Genomic DNA, 23,907 nt, shown 5'->3' with positions numbered 1-23,907 from the left:
TTTTCTTTACTTAATTAAACCATTTGAAATACAAAGGTGAAAACGTCTCAACAACATACAGCATTTCTTTTTTTTTTGGCTTGAAAAGGGGGTTGTAAAATGTGCCCTAAATGTCTGAGTTCTTCAGAGTATTAGGTCCATGTCCACAAACAGCAGGCCTGGGTCTGAAATCCCACAACGCCGCTCTTTAGCACTCCATCCAGGTTCCACTTTCTCTGCTGTGCACAAAGCCTTTTGCACTTGGGTGTCGGCCATCAATCGCGACTGGGGAGAGAGCCCTCTTGATCAAAGTCAGACACCTCGACTGAGCCCTCATTTTTTGCATGAATGAGGAGGTTTACTGGGGGCAAGAGGCAGAGACATTTGAGATTGCGGCTGTGCCGTAAGGGCACCAGACTCCCAACCGACCCAGCCCTCATTTTAGAAACACTGGCAAAAGGTTAATGCTCGGCTACCTGCTGAGAAGAGGGAAGGAGGAGAGAAAGAGAGCAGGGGGATCAAAGCTTTTAGCCATGCATTTCTGTGAATTTAAAATTCATATACTGTATGCCAGGAAAATGATTTCTGATACAACAGGACTGGATCAGGCAGAATAGTGTGAGGTACACGTCTCACAGTCATCTCACAAATGCCTGAACATTCATTCGAACAGTCTTTACTCTTTCAGAAACCCAAATGAAACCATAGTTCCTTTATTAAGCTACTTATGCGATATATTGTTAATTCTAGTTTGAAAATGAATCAAAAAACATGTATTAACTACGCAGCTTTGGGATAAGGGTATATTACAAGACCAGCCGAGCAATCTGGGCCTCTTTTTTATATATTTAAGGAATATGTTTTTACTATAAATACTCCTGTGTGCTGCTTATGCCACGGACCATTACATTTTAGAAAAGAGGTGAATGTTCTTGGAGGTCCTGCTCCGTATCAGAAATGTTTCTGATGTAGTAAACATTATAGAAACTTCAACAAAAATGTCAAATTTGGATTGAAGAACCAGGGCAATTAGTCTGCATCGGTCAGTAAGGTTAATGTCTCCTTCCTCCAAGGAAATGACATGGTCTTTAGCCTGTGTCCTATTTAGAAGTGTCATGTTGAGGCCAGCGCTGTCTCTCTCTCCCTCAGGGCTCGGTCATTCCTAACCTGCCCACTTGTCGCCCCGGTTCTGTCTTTCCACCCTGACAGCCTTCCGATTCAGCCAACTGCTAGCACACCTGTTCCTTATTAGGTTCCCCATTAGCTGTTGCTGCTATATTTTCCTGGCTGTTTGCCTGTTTTCTGCTGCTTGCCTATACTAGGCTGACTGTAGGCGTGTAACAAGTTGTCATTTTCTTACTAAAAATCATTATCTTTGACCACGGCAGAGTGTATCGACCCACATGGCAGGCGGTCCAGAGGTGTTAGCAGGAACCATAATAGAGTTTAATCTTTTAAAACTTTATATATAAAAAGACCCCTTTTTTAACATAAGTTACCAAGTGCAACCAATGAGATGCATTTCCATTTTCCTAAATACAAAAACCTGAAACCCATTTCTAAGGTGGGGGGGAGGTTGTGCGCCAATTATCGGGTAACGCACTGCTCAGCCTTCCAGGGAAAGTTTATTTTAAGGTGCTGGAATGGACGCTTCAGCAAATTGTCGAACCTCCATGAGGAGGAATGTGGATTCCGTCCCGGCCTCGGAACAGTGGACCCCGCTCTTTACAAGCTCTTGTGTTTTGCGGTCTTGGACGACCATGTCCCCCCAGAGAGTCCGTTTGGGGGCGTACTGTGGGAGTATGGGGTAACCGGGGTCGTTGCTGCGAGCCATCTGGTTCTTGAATAACCCAAAGTGAGAGCTGTGTTGGTATATTCAGCAAAAAAGTCAAGAATGTTTATAGCGTGCGTTGGCCTCCGTCAGGGTTGTCCCTTGTCACCGATTCGGTTTGGGATTTTCAAGGACAGGATCATAAGGCCAAGCTGAGGGGGTGAAGCGTTTCTGGTTTGGGGAGTAATTCGATGACGTGCCCTCATTCCACTGAAGGAAGGTGGGAACTAGAATACGAGAGTCTGACAAAGCATTTAGTTTGTTCCGTTAACGGAGTAGCTCCCTCATTCCTGGAAAAAAAAAAGCACAGGCTCTGCCAAAGGAGGTGTGGCCAATGATGAAAAAGAATGACTAACGACTGCCTTGCCTCCGCTCTATGCTGCTTGTAATTAATGTCATAATGCATGAGCAAAGCCCTGTCCTCAATGGAGGAGGTGAAATGAGGAAAGATCCAGTCGGTTCATAATGAGATTGATCCACCGTATTCGCCGGCTACAGTTCAAAATCTGGCGAGGAGGACTAAGAAATGAGCTTCGCCGTTTGATTTGCAAGCAGTTCTCGCCCCTCGGCCTGGTTTGAAGGATGCCAACAAGTTTACAGTTTAACATCCGTTACTGCCACCTGTCCCGAACAACATCTGCATAAGCTGCAGAGAGAACGAGGACGTTCCAGGCAAGACGTCACTAATTTATGAGGTGGTGCATCAATTTCTTCCCTTCTAAATAAAATAGCTTTTTAGGTTATGTACCATTTTATCACCCTGGCATCACTTCATGTTATGATTAATGTTTTGGCAGTTGTTTCGTTGAAAAAGACAACGGTAAATATTGTATCACATATTTAATTATAGGCACAATATGTTCTTGTACAGTCGGTTCACTTGAGAACTTGGAGCACTTCTTCACAGGTGAGTATGTACGGTGGGACATTTTCTACAATATGCATTCTTTACAGATTATTAAGTAAAACCATTTATTACAGTTCCGAATGAATGCTCAAATCAATTTTCCACTGTTGGACATATAAAGACATACAAAAATAATTCTCATTCTAATTTGTCCAATACCTTTTTACTCTAAAAAGTTAAATCACTCTTAAAAATCGTAAAACATCTACTCCTTCATTAGAAAATCTAGATTTAGCATTTTCAGTTCATGTGCAATGGAGGATCCAGATTCCCGCCCCACTGTCTCTCTCTCTCCAGAGTAGCGGCTGGGGGTCGGCAATGCACTCGGATGTGTTATCACCGGCGGCCCCCTTCCAGTAGGGGCCGCCGGTGATAACACATCCGAGTAGCAGTAGTATAAAACAGTTAAAAGGTGTTCTGCGAAAGCGTGAGTCACTGCTACCACGAGAGGTCCTCGAGGATGCAGCCATCACTGGCCACCCAAAAATATTATGCAGTTTGCTGCAGCAGAATGCCAGATGAGCCGTGGACAGACAGTCACAGTCACACATGCGACCGAACACCCCAGACCTACGCCTGGCAGAGGGAATAAAGATGAACTAAAGAAAGACAGCAAGCCTATTGAAGGGAACCTCAACCGGTTTGTCAAAAAGTGTTCCGAATGTGGCTCTGAACAGACCTTTCTCACAGCTTTTGTACTGCCTTGCAGGAAAAGCACGAGTCTAAGTGATCACATGAATGATGGCTCCGTTCCATGTAAGTGTGCCAATAAACCGTGGAAGAGAGCCAGCGTGCACAATACAAGGACCCTGGATCTGTACACCTTAGCCTCTTTACAGTGACATGATGATGATGAGCCATCTCTCTCTCTCTCTCCCTCTTTTTCCCTTTGGGTGTTAGTGTTGTCATTTCATCCCCTTTAATATCATACCTGCCCAGTACAGACCCACCTGACTCGTCTGGTGATGAGCCGTCTGCCGCCGCAGCTGCTTTGCATTACCTCGTCGGTCGTGAAGGCTGCCTTCCTCGTTAATAACATTGGTTAAGAGGCCTCAACACTGTTGCGGTTGTTAGTCGCCGATTACCAAACCAAGCTAATCCCCTATTTGTTATGTTCACTGCCTTCCATCTTAACAATTCTCTCCCTTGTTTAAATGTAATTTCGGGGGAAAAGTGTATTGTTAACAGGCTTATAAAGACTTTGTTGTTGACCTTACATATATGAAGCCTATTCTCCTTTCATTGTGCTGAGCTTGTTAGAGGACTCTTGACTGTATACAAAGCACTAGGGTTACAATGCACAACTGAACCTACCCAGAACGACAATCCATCTATTCCATGATCTCAAAGTAGGGCTGGGCTATATGGAGAAAATTAAATATCACAATATTTGTAACCAAATAACTTAATATTGATATTGTGATGATATTGTAGGGTTAACCATTGGTGCTTTTACAAATAGGATTCACACAATGAGATTCTTGATGAGTAATCAATAATTTGAATATAATGACTAAGTGAGTTGAGGAAAATAATAGAACAGTCTGGTTAGTTTAGAAATCACTTTACTGTAATGTAATCTTTAAAAACAGATAAAGGCAACCCATGCCATATTACAATATCCAAAATCTGACACGATAACTAGTCTCATATTACAAAATCAGTAAATTATCTATATCGCTCGGCCCCATATCAAAGTGCTCAGATCTCAACCCAACAGAAGGACACACTAAGTCAAATAACTTTGAATAATGAATCTGTAACTTTTATTTGGAAACTCTCCTCACTAGAAAAATGAAAGCATTGGCCATTTGTACAAATGCCTAAAACTAATGATGTTCACATCTACCTGACTATCGTGACCTAATTCGTGAGAGTAATGGCTGTGCTCTCTCAGTACCAAAGGAATAAGTAACACAACATTAATTTGCCTCAACTTATCTTATGACATAAGTAGATGAGAAAATACCTCTACTTGGAACAGCCAGGTTGTTGTTCAACCTACTTTCTATTACAGGTATGAGAAGTTGTGGATTCCGAAGACTTATTTATGAAAGACAGTATTTTAATATAAAAAGCATCAAGCAACAACAGAAAATTACATATAGCCAGATGCACCCACATGTGTTACTGTATGTGGTTGAGTTAGAATATTGTTGGGCCGCATGTCTCCAGTTCTCTGCTCAAAGCTATATAGTCTCAGACTTTGTAGAAAGTAGAGATGAAGCCGTGAGCGCACCCAAACACCAGGCCTGCTGCCACAACAACACACCCGTCTCAGGCCATTACCACTTCAATCATGTGGAGCACATAATAAAATGCAGCTCTGATGCACCATTGTGAAGTAGATGAGCAATATCATATCACAAGTGGTGGACGAGTTAATGAGGGGAAAGACAGAAACGGAGATGTGGAGGACAGATACTTTATACAAACCAGGATTGAGAGTCAATGGCAAACAAATAGCCTGGTTTTCACTTGACAATCGGATATGCTCACTTTACGCACTGTAAAAAAAAAACTCGCTGACTCAGAAAACAAGCACTGCACAGGTGCACACATGCCCGATAAAAACACTAACATTTGCTGCATCTTGCATTTGCTCGATAGTGGTAAACATTACTTTGTAGCAGATGCAAAGCATCCAGTGAGCGAGGATCAAACGGCTATTTTTACACGTGAGACAACCTTTGAAGAGACGAACGAAGGCAGGAGACATCAATTTGAGAGGAATTGGTGATTATATGCGATGGAAAGACCACAAAGATTCCGAACAGATGGGAGACTAATCAATAGCACCGACAACCACAATTAGATCACATGAGATGTCTTGGCCTCCATAGAGTACACCCAATCAAATGTACACACACACACACACACACACACACACACACACACACACACCCATATTCAGAAAATGATTGTGACAGACAGCTTAACTTGCATAAATTATACATTTCATTGAATGTAAGGCATAACACTAAGAAAGCCTCTGCACTATATTAATTTATTTTATTCTGCACTAGTTTAGCACCTAGAACAAGGAAGCCTTGTAGAATGTGCATTTCTGTCATTTCCTCTTTCAGACTCAGGAGCTGGTTGTCATAATCTCGGTAGGTAAAAGGAGTAAGGTAGACTCCTGCCACTTGACTAAATAGTGTTGTAATATAGTCGATATTTACCAGTACAATGGACATACAATGGACACGCGTATCCACCATGGTGAAAAGAAGACGGGGGGAAATATGAAACGAGGCATAGATGTCAAAGCAGTGCTTCTCTCAACCACAATTAAACCCGAGCTTCTAAATGTATATTATATAATGTATTACACTATAAGCACGAGCAGCAAATGATTAGACAGTAATACGCATTGGGCCATGAAGTGCTTCTGGGCCGAACACTTGTGCCATTTTGTCTTGATGGTATACTGGTCAGCATGATCACAGCGCAATCGCACATGTAGGTTTGTGTAAAATGGCTTAAATTGAAGAAAGAAACAGGGGAATAAAGGTTAACATTGTTATTTGAAGACTCTTCTGTAAAATCCCAAGTTGTACATTTTAAGAAACAAGAATCCTCGTGAAAGTGCTGAAATCAACAGGTCAGGGCCATGGTCCACCCTCAGGGGAGCATGAAATGTGTGTAAAGAAAATCCCACAACAATCTCGACAGTCGTTTGAGATCGTGTTGCGCTGGAACAAAGTGTTGGAAAGAGAGACCAAATGGACTAATATTGCTATCTAAGACAGGCATGATCTTTCAATTGACAAAACAAGTCACAAAAATAAATTGTCTTCCATGTCATTCGTTGTTTTCTGTTACAAAAGAGAACCTGTCTTTTGTACTCTTATCGGTGTTACAGTTGTCAAGAAAGAATGAGCGCCCTGAGCCCCTTCTTGTGCTTCAAAAATGAGTCATAGGAAAGCAATCGTACATCAGCAGCAGGAAGAAAAACAAACTACTACAGACATTTTGAAATTGGTCAGAAGAAGACTCTTTAGCAGTCATCTAGCAGAATGTAATGCAGCCACCCAAGACGGCACGTACAACGTAGAAAAAGCACATGCACCAAATGGACCATACCAGTAATTCAAAGTCTAGTGTGTTTGAAGGGCTCGGTAACTGATATCTATGGCTATTGATTAAATTGAAGCCCATCACATTACATTATGGACTCTACCCCATCTAAGAGTGAACAGAATCCCTATGAGATGGGTCATGACATCATTGGTTTCTGTTCCGTGTTGGGAGTGTTCTCCATTAGCCCTGAAAAACAAACCTGCCGTTGCTGTAGGTTATCATACACCTTGTAGGTCAGCCGCGAGGAAGCCGAAGGCGAGCGGTATATTCCCTCAGTATGTGAGGGCTACAACAAACACTGTATTCAACGGACAACAAAGACAAGACAGGCCCGACAAAGGAAAAGCAGCACACACAGATAGTGTACTTAAAGCTCAAAAAGATGGCGATTTCGGTAATCTTTTGCAAAGGTCAAGAGCCGGCTGTGGTCTGTATTGCTCTTACAAGTTTGTTCAGCATTGACATCAGTTTATTTCAATGTCATATGAACAAAAACAAGGAAGGTTTTGAACATGCAAGAGCATTTTTCCCCCCCATTCTTACTTTTTGTGGTTGTTGGCATTCATTTGCTGGGACCAGGGAGGGCCTGTGTTATCGACTGACTATGGATCAGGACCACTCCAGCCCGGAGGCTATTAGTGGAGCGAGCAGTTCATGCTTCGGCCCTGCCGTTCCTTAATTGGTCCCCTCAGAAGCCCGGCGCACACAAACTTCACAATCGCCCTGGAAGATTGTGCTGAAGAGAAAAAAGGAATCGCTGTGTGCAAGCCGCTTGGCATCGATTACCTCACTCTATCACTTCAGTTTCTTCTTCACATTTATTCTTTTTTCCACCTACAGATTAGAATCAGCTGGGCTGATCTTTGAGTAAACCATACAAGTCGAGATAAAGAGGACTAGACCGAGGAGAAAATGTCTGGAACAAATGGGAGATGACTCAGGACTGCCTACTGGGTAATTGGGTTTTATCCTCTCATTTTATCAGGCCTTGTTTTGGATTACAGCTATACAACACACACACACACACACACACACACACACACACACACACACACACACACACACACACACACACACACACACACACACACACACACACACACACACACACACACACACACACACACACACACACACACACACACACACACACACACACACACACACACCTTACCTTGACATTAGCAGATCTCAAGATAACTGATTAGGAGTGGGAGAATGAGACCCGTGCTGCAGTTTAATTACAGTAGTCGCACAAAAGAAAAGCTAATAAAGAAAAGAAACACGGGGCTTTTCACTCTCACCACATCTGGTATCAAGGTATTGGACACAGTCGGGAAACTCGACGCACACAAAAATGTCAACACGAGATACTGCGGCAACAACAGCTCGTCTTTTCCGTTTTCACATTCCAATTCAAGGCATGCTCATTTCAACCTGACATTTCAATTTCAGATACAACACTACAATTCAGGGCTTTGAATATGGATCTTGTCAGTACATGTGTACGCTCTGGTCGGAGACCATGACAGGATGACAGCTGATCCTCCGCCGAGTCCAGCCCCTCGAACGCAGACTGGCCAATCATAGCGTCGCATCGACAAATAACCGACTGTGCTCCACAGACTCTAGCTCCATATCACAAAACTAGCCTCAAACATCTCTAACGATTGCTTTAGTCACGGATAAACGTTGTGTAATAGTGATATTTGTTACCTGGAGAGGTTGGAAGGAGATACAAGTTTCTAAAATGTTACGTTTCTACGTTAAAACTTGTGGACCTAACATTAGCAGAGTACATTCGCACATATTTAACTAGCATTAGAACAAGCTACTAAAAGGTCTACACATGCTGTTTATGGATTGTAACAGTGAACTAGAAAATTCTGCAGGAAATTTTGATAGTGTGGCTTCTACTGCCCGAAGACGTCAAGACGCAATATATATATACCATATACACGCCAATGTTACCGGTAGTGTCATTCAGGTTCAATTGAGATATCGCTTCTCTCTTTTCTGCATTTATACTCTTGGATTGAATCTTATATTCGTGATGGACAGTCCACAAATGGCTCCCGTCATTTCTGTATTGGAGATTTACATCTTTGTTTGAGATATATACACCTTCTGAGCTTTACTCCAATGGGCTTTTATTTTGAAAGGGTGGGACTGGGTGGGCGAGAGGAGACAGAATCATAATGTTTGACACACACACACAGAGACAGAGAGACAGAGAGAGACTTTGACTGAATATCTCCAATGGTGTTCGAGGCAGACCAATTAAGAAACGTTACAGTAAACAGTGATTTTCAACAAAACTCCTGCCTCCTTTTAACAAAAAGCAGGAGTCTGAGTGCCAGAGCAATAAACAAAACTGGTACCGTCTGCTTTCTTTGATTTAACATGGAGTCTAATGGAGCAGTTGGTTGGAGTTCATGTCGCTCTGCGGCTCTTCGAGCCAAATGTGTAAGTCCGTTGGATTCCATAGACATGTGTGCGACAGCACAACGTTTCCAAGCTTTTTGGCCAAAAATGGTGTATACAGAGTAAAAATGATGGGGGGGGGGGGGGGGTTAACGGTCAATTGCACCTTCTAATACGCAATGTTTCACACCCACTTCTATTGTGACTTTTTACTAAAGCCATAAAAAGTTTCACTGAACACCAAAGGCACTTTACCAGCAGTTAGATCGCGAGGTTAAAAAGAGGACATGAAAGGACGTGACAATGTTAACCCTTTCATTCACTTAATATACATTTATTCATAGCTTTTTCCCAGTAACCTGTTTAAAATCCACCCCGTCATTAAGAGATATATATACTGTAATTTCATCATGCCTAAGTCTCACGTCTCCAATCAACTGGTACAGGAAATGTGGTAAATTCCCGCAGCTTGTCAAACGAGCGCTGCAGTTTAAATATGGAACCAGCATGACGTCTGCCAACCCTAAGCTATGTCGTAGAGTTGTTTCAGAATAAACTACATGCCCCGTGTTGATTGCAATAAGGAACATGTCACCCAGTGCGACAGCATGGCTGATTTAATGTGTTTTTAATAGTTTCTGTATAACAGTGGAGCTCTATAGCGCTTTGAGGCTTACGTTCAGCTATTCATACTGTGGTTACACAGAAATACCGGCTTGGATAAATTCATTGTTGGTTTTTGGCGTCTTCAGAGAAATTGTTGATGAAAAATATGACCAGCATTCATTGCTAAATAAAACACACTTGTACAAAGGGGATAACAAATTATAAAGTAGATGATGTAGTAGCATCTACCGTCGGTCCAAACCAGCTGAGATGAAATGAAGCAGAAATAGGCAAAGCTATTTATTGATTGGGCTGTCTGTGAGGTGAAACAAAAGCAGTCTTTAAATGAATGTAGCCACATGGATGCACAGAATAGATGTTATCTATCTTAATGACAAAGGAGAGTCCTTGGCTGAAGGGGAACCTCATCAAAGTTACACATGCATAACCTTGCAAAGGTGCTCAGAGAGAAAACACACAACCTTACGAATGGATAAACATTCAACTGTTCTAGTCACTAACCAGTGTCAATACGGTAAAATGAAAGGAGATCAGAACAGCTCAGGGAGAACGTAAATAATGTTTGTTGTATCCATATTTTTTTAACATTCCATTTTAAAAATGCTTGATTCATTCTCATTTATATGTAAATCAGTAGTGCAAATAGAATTTTTTTTCTGGTTTCTTGTTCAAATTCATTATTAAGCAAATGTGACCAACCAGCAGACAAAGACTGCAGGAGATTATGGAGCTACAATACACCAAGAGGACTGTGGACAAAAGCAACATGGAATGACTCACACTAGTTTTTATCCACAATCATTTAGAAAAAAGGTGCAAATCAAAAGAAAAAGAAAAACAAACACGATTCTTCAGCCAAACATATACTTAAAGAAATAAGAACTGCATTATAGTCTGAAAAGAACACTTATGTTATGAACCGGTCTGGGTTAATGGTCCGGGTTGAGGGAGGGGCTGGGGTTGTGATGCTGGAGCATTAGAAAGAAGCTCTGCAGTTCTTAATACTTAAGAGTGACATTTTAGGGCTTTCTGGCACTGTGATGGCCAAGGAAGGGAAGGACAGCTGAGCATGGTGAACGCATGTATTCTAGACATGTCGCTGGCGGTGCACAAGGTCAGTCAACTAAATTGATATAAATACACCCAATAAATAAATAATGATATTTACTTATGAGGTGGATGATTAACATACATTTTATACCCATAGGGGTATAAACCCATGGGGTTTACCCATAATATTTTTTTCAGCTTCATTAACCTAATTTTACTTTTGAAAAACATGCAGTGTGCAGGATTTGGCGACATCTAGCGCCAATGTTGCAGATAGCAACCAAATGAAAGTTCTCCCGTGTGCCAGGCGTTTACGTTGGACCAATCTAGAGCCAGTGTTTGGTTAGTCAGTTCTAGGCTACGGTAGAAACATGGTTCGATTTGAACACATCTTGATAACATTATAATTTACCATCGCCTAATACTAATCCCATCAGAATGCAACTCAATGCAACCTCCATTAAAGGTTTGCTGACGGCTCCGTTGTTTAGCCAAGCAGGACTGTGCTGCCCACCGGCTGCTAACAGCTAACATTAGCTCTCCTCCTGCAGATTACAACACTTCATTTGTTGTAGCCTTATCAACATCTGGTTCCCTCTCCGGTTTTAAACGCCGTTAGTCTCGAGTGAACGATAGGGCAGAAAAACAAGTGCTGTCGGAGCGCTGCTTCTGAAAAACACAGGCGGCAGCTTCAAACACCAACAGAGTTCCACTTTGTTTTATTCTAGAATGACAGAGCTTGGTTGGTTTTACAACACATGACTACAGAGAGGTATTATGTAGACACCAAGAGGGAATCTTAAACCCCATCCTGCAATTCTGACACTCACAAAAGCACCAAATAGCCATTGAGAACAGACAGGGCTCCATTAAACAAGGCCAGGCATGGAGCTTTTTTTGTCCACTGCAGCTTGGGGTGTCATCTGTATTGTTTTTAGGAAAAGGGGAGAGGGAGAGCGAACCTCACTTGGATTCACAAAAGGAGGTCTAGATATAAGGAATGTGTACAAACATCCCAAACAGCTACCCGACCATTAACCAGCAGTACAGCGTTCCGGAGACAGAAACAGGACAGAGACAAAACAAAAGCCAGAGCATTAAATGGGATCACAGTCCGTCTTAAATGACGACAATTTCCTCAAACCATTAGAGATGGCCAATGTCAAAGCTAACATGGTTGAACTACAGCATACACTGCCATGACGGCATGCGTTTCTTGAAGTATACAGTATAAGGGCTTTATTGGTTCTGAAGCGCACCAACAAGGAAATCAATCACATGCTCGCCTGTATGGATTACTTACATTTCTCATATCACGTACAAAGGTCTGTGTTGAATACAAAAAACAACTACAAAACATTGATTCTGGCTTATGTGTTCTTTTTGATTTACTTTCATTTTTTCCCCCTCACTCGACATCAAAACTGGTGCTTGAACATGTTCACTTCAGCATGTCGACACACTGCAGCACGCACACCAAAACACACACACACACACACAAGCAACCACTGAACCCCTACTTTAATCCAAAAGTCATTAAATATGCATTTGCTTTTGATTACTCTTGAAATTAATTCATCAGGGAGAACAGTGACAGGTGCTCGCTGTAACTGACAAACTGCTGTGGCAGTTACTGATAACATGACACTTAGGTATTCTGCACTGTGACCCTCCTGTTTCTCTCCCTCTGTCTCTATCTCCCTCTCTCTCTCCCTCTGCTTTTTGCTTCAAACATTCCCTGCTCCCTCTCTTCTGCCTCTCCACGCTCCAGCTCTCCTTTCTCCTTCAGTCAGGTGAGGTGAGAAATGATACCAGAACCGAAACATTCGTCACAGCAGCAATCCACATAAACTACATTACATGGAGGGGAATTGCAAGGGAGGAGTGGACAACAAGAAAAGGATGAGGGGACGGGGTATTTATAAAAATAAAAGTGCTTTAGAGGAATGAAAACTGCTACCTATACTGTAGGTACAAGCTGGGAAGAGAGAGGTGTGGGGGGGGGATGTTTGGCATTGAAGTGAATGGCGTATGGCGTGAATCTTGCCTTTGTGGCAATGCCCTTGAGTTAGCTAGTGAGGCATTGAATGGTGAATTGTGGATGAGCAGTTATCTCCAAGGCTTCCCCTTTCAGTGTTATTAGAAAACACATGACAGCAACGCTAGCTCTTATCGAACAGGATGCGCCAAGGCCGCCGGAGACGAGGCCGAGAGGCAGATCTGCAGGAGGCGGCTGAAATGGCAACATTTGACACCCTGTCATTCTCTCGGCATTTGGGCCATCAGATACCACCCCGCGAATCCACGACACATGCATTTAGTATGCATGCAACATGTATAAGTTATGAGGAAAGAAACATCACTGTATCGTATGAAACTATGAATATATGATGGAGATGCCACAAGCTGATCCTGAGAGCTGGGCATGCTTCAGTGAACTCCTTTCATTACTGTACTCCACATTTCACTATATTCACTGGTGTAAATGACAACCAGACTTACAAATACACAGACTCATAGAAGCTTCTCATTTTTAGCCGGTACTGGCAGCAGGTCAGCCAAAGGTCATTTGTGAGAGACATACAGGTGGCAAACCTCCAATCCTGAATCCAAAGCAGAAATGACTTAGACCTGCCTTCTCTCTAATAGCCAGCAGGGGGAGACTCCTCTGGTTGCAAAAATAAGTCAGATTGTATAGAAGTCTATTAGAAAATCACCCTACTTCTCACTGAATTTTTTAAAGCTTAATATGAGTTTTCAATCACTTGTTTCAAATCTTCTTAAATACAGATCCATTTATTAAACTATGGTCCCATTTAAAGATGATAAAGGAGGATAGGCTTGAGGGCGTGGCCACTTTGTAATCAACAGGTCGCTACACGGCATTGTCCATATTTCCGTGTTTGAACTTTAACCTTTTCACATTCTGTGCTCAGGTCATGACAGTTAATTGTAACACTTTGGTCGCCTAAAAGTGTCTCGTTTGGTTGACTCTTGGTCCGCTGCTTGCAGAACAAGATGGCGAGGGCCAAAAAGACAAACTAGAGGCTTCGAAACCGTAGTCCACGAACAGGAACAAAACAACTTCTCTAAAAAATACTGACTACAAACAATAGAGAAACAGAAAACAATAACTGTCTCATAATGTAGAAAGAGTCTACAATACAACAAAGAAAAAAAACCTTGACTGCAAACCAGAGAAATCTGCACAAAACCACAATGGAATTAAGCGGAAATATGACGTTACATCAACAGATATATCATGAAACAATTGTTTTTTATTGGCGTAAACAAAAGGATTCTGTTCCAATCAATTGTACCTCTCATGGGAATAGGATGTGCAAAAGCTTGTCTATTGACCAGATTCCAAAGTCTCTATATCCCATAGACTAGAAAACAATAGCTATCCGATTACTACAGTAGCTCTGTCCAACACAGACTGTCAGACGCTTTATCAGAGTAATGTCTACTTCCAAGCCAAATGTATTTTATTTGCAAAACATTCCCAATCCTTTCCCCCCATCTTTGATTTTCCAACTTTCTGCTTCAACCGTAGACAATAGAGCCGACCATTGTGTGTCTGCTGGTGAGCTTAGATCCCTCTGAATGTGGAGAGGAACTGATGGAGGGGGGGGGGGGGTGGATGGAGAAAATGGGTTCCCTTTGAATAATGCAATAGCAAAACTGGGCAATATGACCACCATGCGATCTCCTACTGAATAGGAACAACTGTGGACACCAGCCCATCTGTGCTCGAGAATTCATCTCCTGCAAAATGTCAGTTAAATCAAAGCTGATGCTTGGAAAAAGAGTCTGGCAGTGGTTTTTTTGGGATAAATAAAACATGGCAGAGATGACTCCATTGCCCTTTATTCCACTCTCTCACTCTCTGCTTCTATCTGGAGTTTGTTCACTTACGCCACGCTCGAGCCCGGATGGCGTTTTTAAGCAGCAGGAGGTACATTGGCTGCAGCGACGAGCCTCAGCCACCGCCGGGCTTTTCAAATTTGATTAAATTAAAAGAAACTTTATGTTACTACATTTTAATGTATTTGTGTATTGCGTGAGCATCTCACAGTGATGCCGTGTTGTTGACCATCATGTTCTTCTCCTCCCAGATCTATGCGCTACATTCTGGGTTGCAGGAAGGTTAGAGTGGCAGTTATGCTACCTAACCCACTGTAGCATGATGGAAGGTCAATCAGACGTCCGTCAGCGGCGTTGCGTGTGAAGAGAGAGCGGTGGTTCGCTCCAGGCTTAACAGTGTTGTCATGTCAGTGTCACGGCATTGACTTCACCCCGATAACCTCATAAAGGCCATCGGGCAGAGACGATCCGATACCATCTTGTTGCTTTCCAATACTTGAACTCGGCAGATACCAATGATGAATCTAGAAAGGGATAAATAACAATTCCTTTCCTACTAATTTCTTAAAGTGCAGCCACAATTTCTGAGAAAAAAAAGCGAGACGGCTTTCTCGTTAGTTACTACCGTCATCGATTTTGGACGCAGCGTTCTGATGATGGAAGCAGCTAACGAGTGAGCCGTCTCGCTTCCTTCTCATCTCTGTTGAGCGCTGCACACATACCGCTCGGGCTGGATGTACTGATCCGGTAGAGAGTGACAGGTGTTGTTGCTCCTGTGTAGCGTACTCACGTACCCAATCCAGCATTTTAATTCCAATACTGGGCAGTCTATCCAATTACAAGAATATCTTGAAAACATATCACCATTGTTGTATGATAGACTAGCATCACTCCTTTGCTTTTCATCATCTATTTGGGCGACTACCTCCTTGTTTGACATAGCTTTTTCACCATGAGCACCACGCCCTCATACTTTGTCACCGCTCAGTCCGACAGCCTTAGCGTTGGAGACGACGATCCGTTGGAGACGACGCGATAAAAGCAAACACTCGCCAGCTACGTTGTGTGTGTGCATCCGGCTGATCAGCGCCCACAAATGGTCTTTTCAGTCTTTGTTATGATGGAGTCTGACGTCTAAAGCTGAGGGTGGACCAACATGGCCAAAACATGCTGGGATGTCACCAGATTTCACAGATTTCAGAGGTCAAATAGAAGCACTCTGAGCGAGTGCTCAGAAAAAAACACATCATGGACACAGACACTAAACTGGCATTATTCTATATTTTCCTTATTGGCCAAAAACCAGCCAAAACCAGCAACATGACCATCATTCAGTGCTTTCCAACTTTCCCATACTGTCTGCGTCACTGAGCCTCAACTCAAGCCAAGAATCATTTGTCACTTTTCAATCAGAAATGCCAAAGATTCCTTTGCTACAGCTTCTAAGAATTGTGAGGATTTGCTGCTTTGTTTTATGCGATAGTATTTATTGAATACCTCCATGTTTTAGTCTTGGTTTCACCACACAAGGAAATCAATATCCCTTTGGGTTTCATGAAAATGTGATGATATTCCACCGAACAAAACAATTCAATCGAGAAAGTAATCTGCATATTAATTGATAGTAAAAATAATTGCGTGTCGCAGCCATAATCTACTAAACGAGAGGGGCATGCTTCATGTCTGTGATGTCTCTGTACAAGCTCTCAAAATCCACACATCAAGTGTCTCATTGTTTTGCGGTTGGCTTCAGTTGAAATGTGACAATTGAGCATTTTCCCTGATACCATGACTTGCACTACAAAGAAATTAATTTAGAAACACACGGCTTACGAAGCGGCGGCCCTTCACACAGATGATTCAAGCTGTGTCGCTACACTAACATGTGACACACTCCACACACGTCAACATATCCAAGCTGTGGGGCACCAGCTCGCCCTTTCACTGCCAACACTGCTGCTGCTTCACTGGAGTGGTCGCACAGCGCCTCCGTTGCGTTGGGTGCTGCCACTCAACATCTGTGGAGCCCCGTCTCCTCCCTGAACCCACCTGTGGGCGGTGCTTCTAGGTTTTCTCCTTTTGGGGGGCGAGCATGTTCTCGTCACTTTGTGTTCTCTCAGTTTAAAATCGACAGCTCGCAGGTGAGTGAGAGGCTCCCGTCCTTACAAGGCATGAAGAATAAATCAGGATACCAAATAATTACCGCACATGAATTTTCAACTGTATGGAGAGTGTGTAGTGCGTGTGTGTGGCTGGATACCCTCAATCCTTTGTGTCAACTGTGCTCCATAACTTAGCTCTTCCTGTATGTTTTACATTATTTAGTCCGTTTTCTGCGGAGTCTGCCTTTCCCTCATGTCATTTCTGCATAAAGTATTTGACTGTTGACATCCATATTATTGCACAACATAAATATTGATTCCACAGCCTGGCAGAAAGCCATCGCAGACGTCAGTTTACGACAACATATATATCTATGCGGCTTATGAAAACTACACTGTGCACGCACGGGCACATTTCACTTTCTTGCACTCACAATGTTATTGTTCCTTTTTCTGCCAAGCATAGGTCACTCCTTTCAAATACCATGCATCGTTTTACATGGAAATGTGGAAATGCTGGTCATGTAATGTACAGCCAGTTTTCAAAAGGTCATATTTAACGCCCCTTACTTTTTATTTTTTTCTTTAAAAATGACAAAAACCCTCCTGATCTCTACACGCAAAGTTGCCCTGAAGATACATATGCATAATCTAATATTTATGCTATGCAAATTTCAAAAGTTGAAGCTAATTTCAGAACTTGGGATGCAAAAATGAAAACCTTGGGGCTAGTTAGCTAATTGACTTGCAAATGCATCGTTGTTTCACTGCCATGTGAGCGAAAATGGATGTCAATAGGTCAGGACAGATTCGGCAGAAGAAAAAGGGAAAAAGATTTCATGATGACCAAATAGGAAACATTTTATAAACATTGCATAACAGCTCGATGTCCTCTCAGGCCCACATCACCAACTCATCTGATGAACAAATCACCAACGTGTGCATTAGGAAAAACACTCAGTATTTACAGCGCACAGTGATACAACTGGTAGTTGGGTATCCTACAACTTGTATTCCCACTGGATGATATTTTTTTTGCACACGGCACAAAAACAAAACAAAGCAATCACAACATTCAAAGCAACATTCAAGATGCAAGTATAAACATCTAACGACTAGATTTACATTGTACATAGTCGTTAAATGTTTATACTTGCATCTGTTCTACTTTTTTGTTGTTTTAGTTTATTCATTTGTAAACTTGTGCATGTACGTTGAGAGCAAAGTGAAATTCCTCGTACGCAGACATGGCCAATAAAGCAGATTCTGAACCAAATACCATGTAGACGTTTCAGAAGAGACCACACAGCCCTCAGGCAAGCATCTCCATTCAACCAAGCTTGGGCCTGCGCTGCATTATGACTGAGACAACATAGCTTAGCTTAAAGAAGGGAGACCATGTTCTTCAATGCTACTGATATCTCCTCTACAGAAAACCTCTCAATGAACCAGTTCATATAGTTAGTTAATGAGACCCTCCATCCTCAGCATGTGTTTGCTTCTGCAGCCAAACAAATATATAATTAAATGTGTAAAAAAAAAAAAAAAGGGAAGTCAAACTTGTCACAGAGATGAATAGTGAAACAACAGTGGCACAGCGGGCTATGGTTAAGATATGGAATGATACCATCTCCCTTTGCATGACAGTGGGAACGTGGCAAAAGGGCAGCAGAGCGGATATGATCTGAGCTGTCGACGTTATCGGAGCAAAAACTGCTGTGATTTGCTTAATCTCAGCGCGAGACACAAAACTCTGCACAGTTTTAACCTTTAAAAAAAAACAGCACATTACTCAAACGCAGCAAAGCCAAATCAAAACTTGTCATAATTTGAATGCATGCTTAAAAAGAATGTCTGGGCTTCTTTGAATACGCACACACACACACACACACACACACATTGTTCGCACCGGTTGGAATATCACTTTACAGAAGCCAAACACACTAAAACCCACAGCTCTCTGTCGAGGCACACACGGCTTTATTCTGTCTCGAGTTTATTCTCAAAGACCCCCCCCCCCCCCCCCCCATGGGATACAAACATTCAGCTCAAAGAGAGTGTCTGTGCTGCGCTTACCTCTCGCTAATGTGGCCGGGACCCGCGAGCCGAGGAGCACGAGGATGCCAAAACTCAGGTAGCATCCTCCCGAAAACTGTCCCATCACTGCTCTGCGTGTCTCCCTCCCCGTCGGGTCTGGGGGCACCGGACTCGGGTCTCCAGCATTTTCTCGTCTGCTGGTCAGGTGCCTCCACACGCGCGGTCCCGCGCCCCGACGGACGCCACCACCACCACCCCCCCCCCCCTCACCACCTCCGGTCCAGGTGTTTGGCTCGTTAGTGTCCGCCACTGAGAGCCGTCAGTCTCGCGGAATCGCAGTGCGGAGGGAAGCGATGGAAAGTAGCGCAGAGCTTTCAGAGCAGTCCGCACTCTGCCGCGCGAGGAGAGGGGAATAATTAGACTGGGCGCGCGCGAGCCAACTGCTTTCGGGTTTTCGGAAGGGAGAGAGAGAGAAAGAGAGAGAGAGCGCGAGAGAGAGGGAGGGAGAGAGTGAGATGGGTCTCGTCCAAACCCCTGTGGACCTGTTGAGGAATTACAAAGGTGTGTGTGTGTGTGTGTGTGTGTGTGTATGTGTGTGCATGTGCGCACGTGCCTCGTTTGTGCGAAAAAGAACAGCTTTCAATTATCTATTTCCCCGTTGTTGTGTTTTTCCTCAGCTACACCCCGAGCCTGTTTTCTAGACTGAAATGTGGTCCTTGAAATCGGCACCACTGCGTTGGCTCTCTCGCCAGTGGCGTTGTCTGGAAAATTACCTTTTCACTAATTAATGCCCATGTTCAGCCTATGAGCATATGGCCATGTGAATGCTGTCCAATTGCCAATTAAGCAGGGAGTAGCTCATTTACGTGAGGCTACCTCTCCGAATGACCCCTCTTCAGATGATTTCAATCATCTTTGGTGTTTTCATTGGAGTGATCAGCCTGAAGAGGTGGACGAGATATTTTCATTTTCTTGAGTAAAAAGTGCATTTTCAAGTAATTACAGTATTGGTATTCAGAGAAGACGTTTCGGATGTGAATGTAAATATAACATTGTGGATCATTATTACTGAAGCATATACACATCCTTGTAATTATAGGGAGGGCAGGAGGTGTAAGAAATGTTTGTCTTGAATTTAAAAAAGTAACATAATTAGCTACATTTATTTGAAGTATTATAAAGTACCTATGCAGGCAAATTGGCTTCTGTCACATTGTGTTGTTATGTCTTATAGGACAATTATTATTAATGCACATAACAGCACATTTACATGGTAGTTGGCTGAGGTGAAGATTGTATTTGACAGACTATTAAGAGTGTTCAATTTGCGTTTAATAATGCATTGTTTTTGTTATTCTAATCATGGTGTCACAGTTGATATATATTCAGGCAACTGAGGGGGGAGGACTCAAACACGGACAAACACACACAAGGCCAGCAGGTGTGTAGGAAAGGAAATGTACCGGAGGCAATGATCAGGAACAGGCTTACAAGCTGGCAACGAGATGGCAGTGAAACAGTCAAACAAATCCAAGAGGGCACGGCTGGTGAACAGGAGCAGGTGGCTGAATGCAAAGCCTGTGCACAACACTGACAGTCTGGCACTGACATGGGGGGAGAGGAGGCTGGTATAAGTTCTGTCAGGGCGATATGAGACAAAGGCGAGCGGGTGGACGTTTGGGAGTCAGGTGATTGGGACATCTGGTGGACAGGTAGAGAATGGCAGTGATTACAAAGCATCATAGAAATACAAAGCCTGGGGAAGAGAATGTGACTGACAGGTGGGACAGAGAGGCAGAGGTTTTAATTAATGGTTTATTTTTTTTAAAACTAGCTGTTAAATAAATGTAGCAACAAAAAGTAAAAAGTACAACAGTTAACATTTTAACTAGATTACAATTGGACATTTATTTTCTGTATTAAAAGTGAATACATTTCCTGCAAATGCATGTTTGAATATGCAAAGAGGCCTAATCTTATCAATGTGCTGATGTAAACATTTCCAGAATAACAAACTGAACATTGGATAAAGCCAGGTTCAAATTTCTTGTTTAGTGTTTTTGTTGATGTATTAGAGTCCAAGGTTTTTACAGAGGAGGTTTTGGATGTCTCTTTTTATCCCTCCATATATCAGAAACTACGGTCAACAGCCATAAAAGGAAGAAATGTTGTCCAAATCAATCTATGAATGCTGAGGTTTGGTGTGTGCAACTGCTACTGAAGTGGCTCAGAGTAAGAGAAAAAACTCATTTTGAGAATGCATGTAAAACTAAATGAACTAAAAGAAATCACCACTAAACTTCCCCAGGTGATTACTGACATAAAACACGTTTTATGATATGTTATGTTTAATTATGCACATTTGGCATTTTCTTATGCTAACTTTTTGTGAATTTAAGAGAAACCAACATGTACAAATAGACAACGTGTAGTGAATTAAACACTTAAATGTGTATTATGGATGTTTTCTTTCCATTAGTCTGAAAAAAAGGCATGTTATGAAAGCAAAAAGCCCCAAATTCATCAATGCATGAAAAACAACGTTTTTGCCTGAGTTCCCCCCCGACCTAGACGGTGTACAAAGGCACAGTATATTGAGTATATGTACTAACGCTGTATATGTTTTTTTCCATCAGAAATGTGCTGCAGTGAAAGTAACATTAAATGTAGATACTCCAGTAAAGTACCTCAAACTTGAGCTGCTGTACTCATGAGAATTTGTGATGAGTCGCTGTTTTATCAACTGCCATTGAAACGTATTGAGATAACATAGCCTTCAATAATAATATATCTACTTCCCCTGAATCGTTTCCACGCTCGCTTATCAGCAGTAAACGTTAGGATGTGCTGTCCCATTCAGAATGTGTGTCTGTTCGTTTTTTATGTAAATCACTGCAGTTTGACCTTCTCTGACATAATTACCCTATTGACCAGACATTCAGTGGTTCATTTCCCACAGTTCTTGCCAGGGGTCATCCCGTCAGGCAAGGTTAACTACTTGATAATATTTTAAAGGGAGCCATATACTGTGCATTAACTATTTTTGAGCGCCTTAAGGCTATTGAGTTACCCGACAGACCGTGAACAATAGAAACACACTGCAAGTGCTCTTCTTTATTGTATGTCTGTTTTATTATTTTGGAAACATCAAGATCGTCAGCTTGAGACATTCACTTTGCTACAGTACACCGTATCTAACGCTGCCATGTCTTGAACTGATGGATTGCTACCTTGGGGGGTGGGGCTGTGGCTCAGTGGTGAGAGCGGGTTGTCCTTGAAACACAATGGTGGCAGTTCGATCCCCGGCTCCCACTGTCTGCATGCTGAGGTGTCCTTGAGCAACACGCTGAAGTTACATTTCATGTAGGCATATGAGTACAGCCAGACGGCAGAAAAACACTCACTAATGTGTGTGTGTATGTGATGATAAGCCTGCGCTGATGATTGACAGTGAAAGAAAACCAACTAGATGCCCCTAGTTTGTCTCACATTCTGTTATATTTCCCCTAAAATGCTCAGGGAAGTGTTCAACTGCTCCACTGTGGGAAATAACGCTGAGATGCATATTAGTGGAGGACGACTACAACGGCAGCTTTTCTCACAGGACCAAAAAACATTGGCTACGGAATAGAGCAGTTTGAGTGTAGCAGCCCAAAACAATAAAAAGCTCATCACACAAATAAATAAATAAAAGACGAGATAAAAGCATGTTTTCAGCTTTTAAAGATTTGCTCCATCCAGCAGACAAAGCAGACAGGGCCAAACGGTCATACTTTTTTTTGTTGTTGCTATTTTTAAATCCAGACTTCTTAATTTCTCAAAAAGATGTCTTTGGTTTATCTTGTAACAATGTATTGCAGGAGTTGATGGTATCTTGGTCTTAACTTTTGAACAGTCCTTATGGAAATGTGTTACAAATCGCAACATTGTACAATTCTTCAAAATTGTATGTGCAAAAAAAAAAACATCTTTAAAACACTTCATGGCCTTATTTGACAAGAAGGATAAAGGAAGCATGGATTGCGACATCTCATGAATGAATACGATGCAGGGAAATTTCCTGCAAATACATGTGAATATAAATAAACACACATGCTTACTTCCAGATAAGATTCTATAAAGCAAAACACATCGCAGTATTTGTTGCTGCCTTTCTTCATCTATCTGATGGAGGGTGTTGCATACATTCTCTGGTGGCAATGTGCAAAGAACAAACAGTTTCTTGCTTTTACCACATAAAGTATATTTAAAAGAACGAGGCAGAAACTTCACGGCCACCAAGCTGCAGCAGCATCGGCTCACAACAGCAATGAGTGACACAAGCACTGATAATCCACCTTATTGTCTTTGCTACATCGATATATTTGGTGGTTATCATGGAGCTCCTTTTATTGTGTGTCTGTTTGCAGGGCCTCCACTGGAGAACAAGTGACTGTCAGTCGAATCCAGAAAGCTCTGCCGATGAGAATGATATTGTTTTTGAATCCACGCGATGTTTTGTTGACTTTGCGTGTCGTTCGCAGCATCACACTCACGCTTCCCAATCATAGTGGTCCACAAAGTGTGTGTAGCAAGTGGAAGTTATTGGTACATTGTTGAGTGTTTGGCCACTAGTGGCACTGATTCAATTTTCAAAAGTTTGATTATTTTATTATTATCTCACTGTATCTTCAGCTGTCACAGATATGCGATCTACAAAAACACTTTTCATTAATAACCGTAGTTTATGCATGTGCAGATATGGCAGACAGTGAGAATAAAAAACATGATTAAAAAAAAGCTATCCCGAGGTTTTGCTTACTTGTCCAGCATATATATTCTTGTTTGGCAATGGACCAAGCATAGACACATCCTGGTCAACTGTATGTGTATGAACAAGACGGGATTTTTTAATTTTTTGCAGACTTAAGAGTGAAAGCTGTTGTTCGTAACGTGTTGTAAAAACCGAGGCGAGAGTCAATATAAGAGAAGAGGAAAAGACAGCCGCTTTGTAAAGCTTT

The 23,907-nt window shown here is 42.3% G+C and overlaps 1 protein-coding gene across 1 annotated transcript in view; it reads right to left on the bottom strand.

Annotated features, from left to right (window-relative positions):
- Positions 1 to 19,031, bottom strand: part of LOC306710565 (netrin receptor UNC5D-like) — a gene marked incomplete at both ends in the record, with an annotated part of 146,270 nt that extends 127,239 nt beyond the window's left edge. The window contains one exon of the mRNA XM_079179197.1: positions 18,947 to 19,031. Coding sequence (XP_079035323.1) covers positions 18,947 to 19,031 — 85 coding nt within the window. The remainder of the gene's footprint in view (positions 1 to 18,946) is intronic.
- Positions 19,032 to 23,907: the final 4,876 nt, after the last annotated feature.

Source organism: Pholis gunnellus, assembly GCF_910591455.1.
Source record: "Pholis gunnellus genome assembly, chromosome: 18".
NCBI lineage: Eukaryota > Metazoa > Chordata > Actinopteri > Perciformes > Pholidae > Pholis > Pholis gunnellus.
This window is presented reverse-complemented; position numbering and strand designations above follow the sequence as displayed.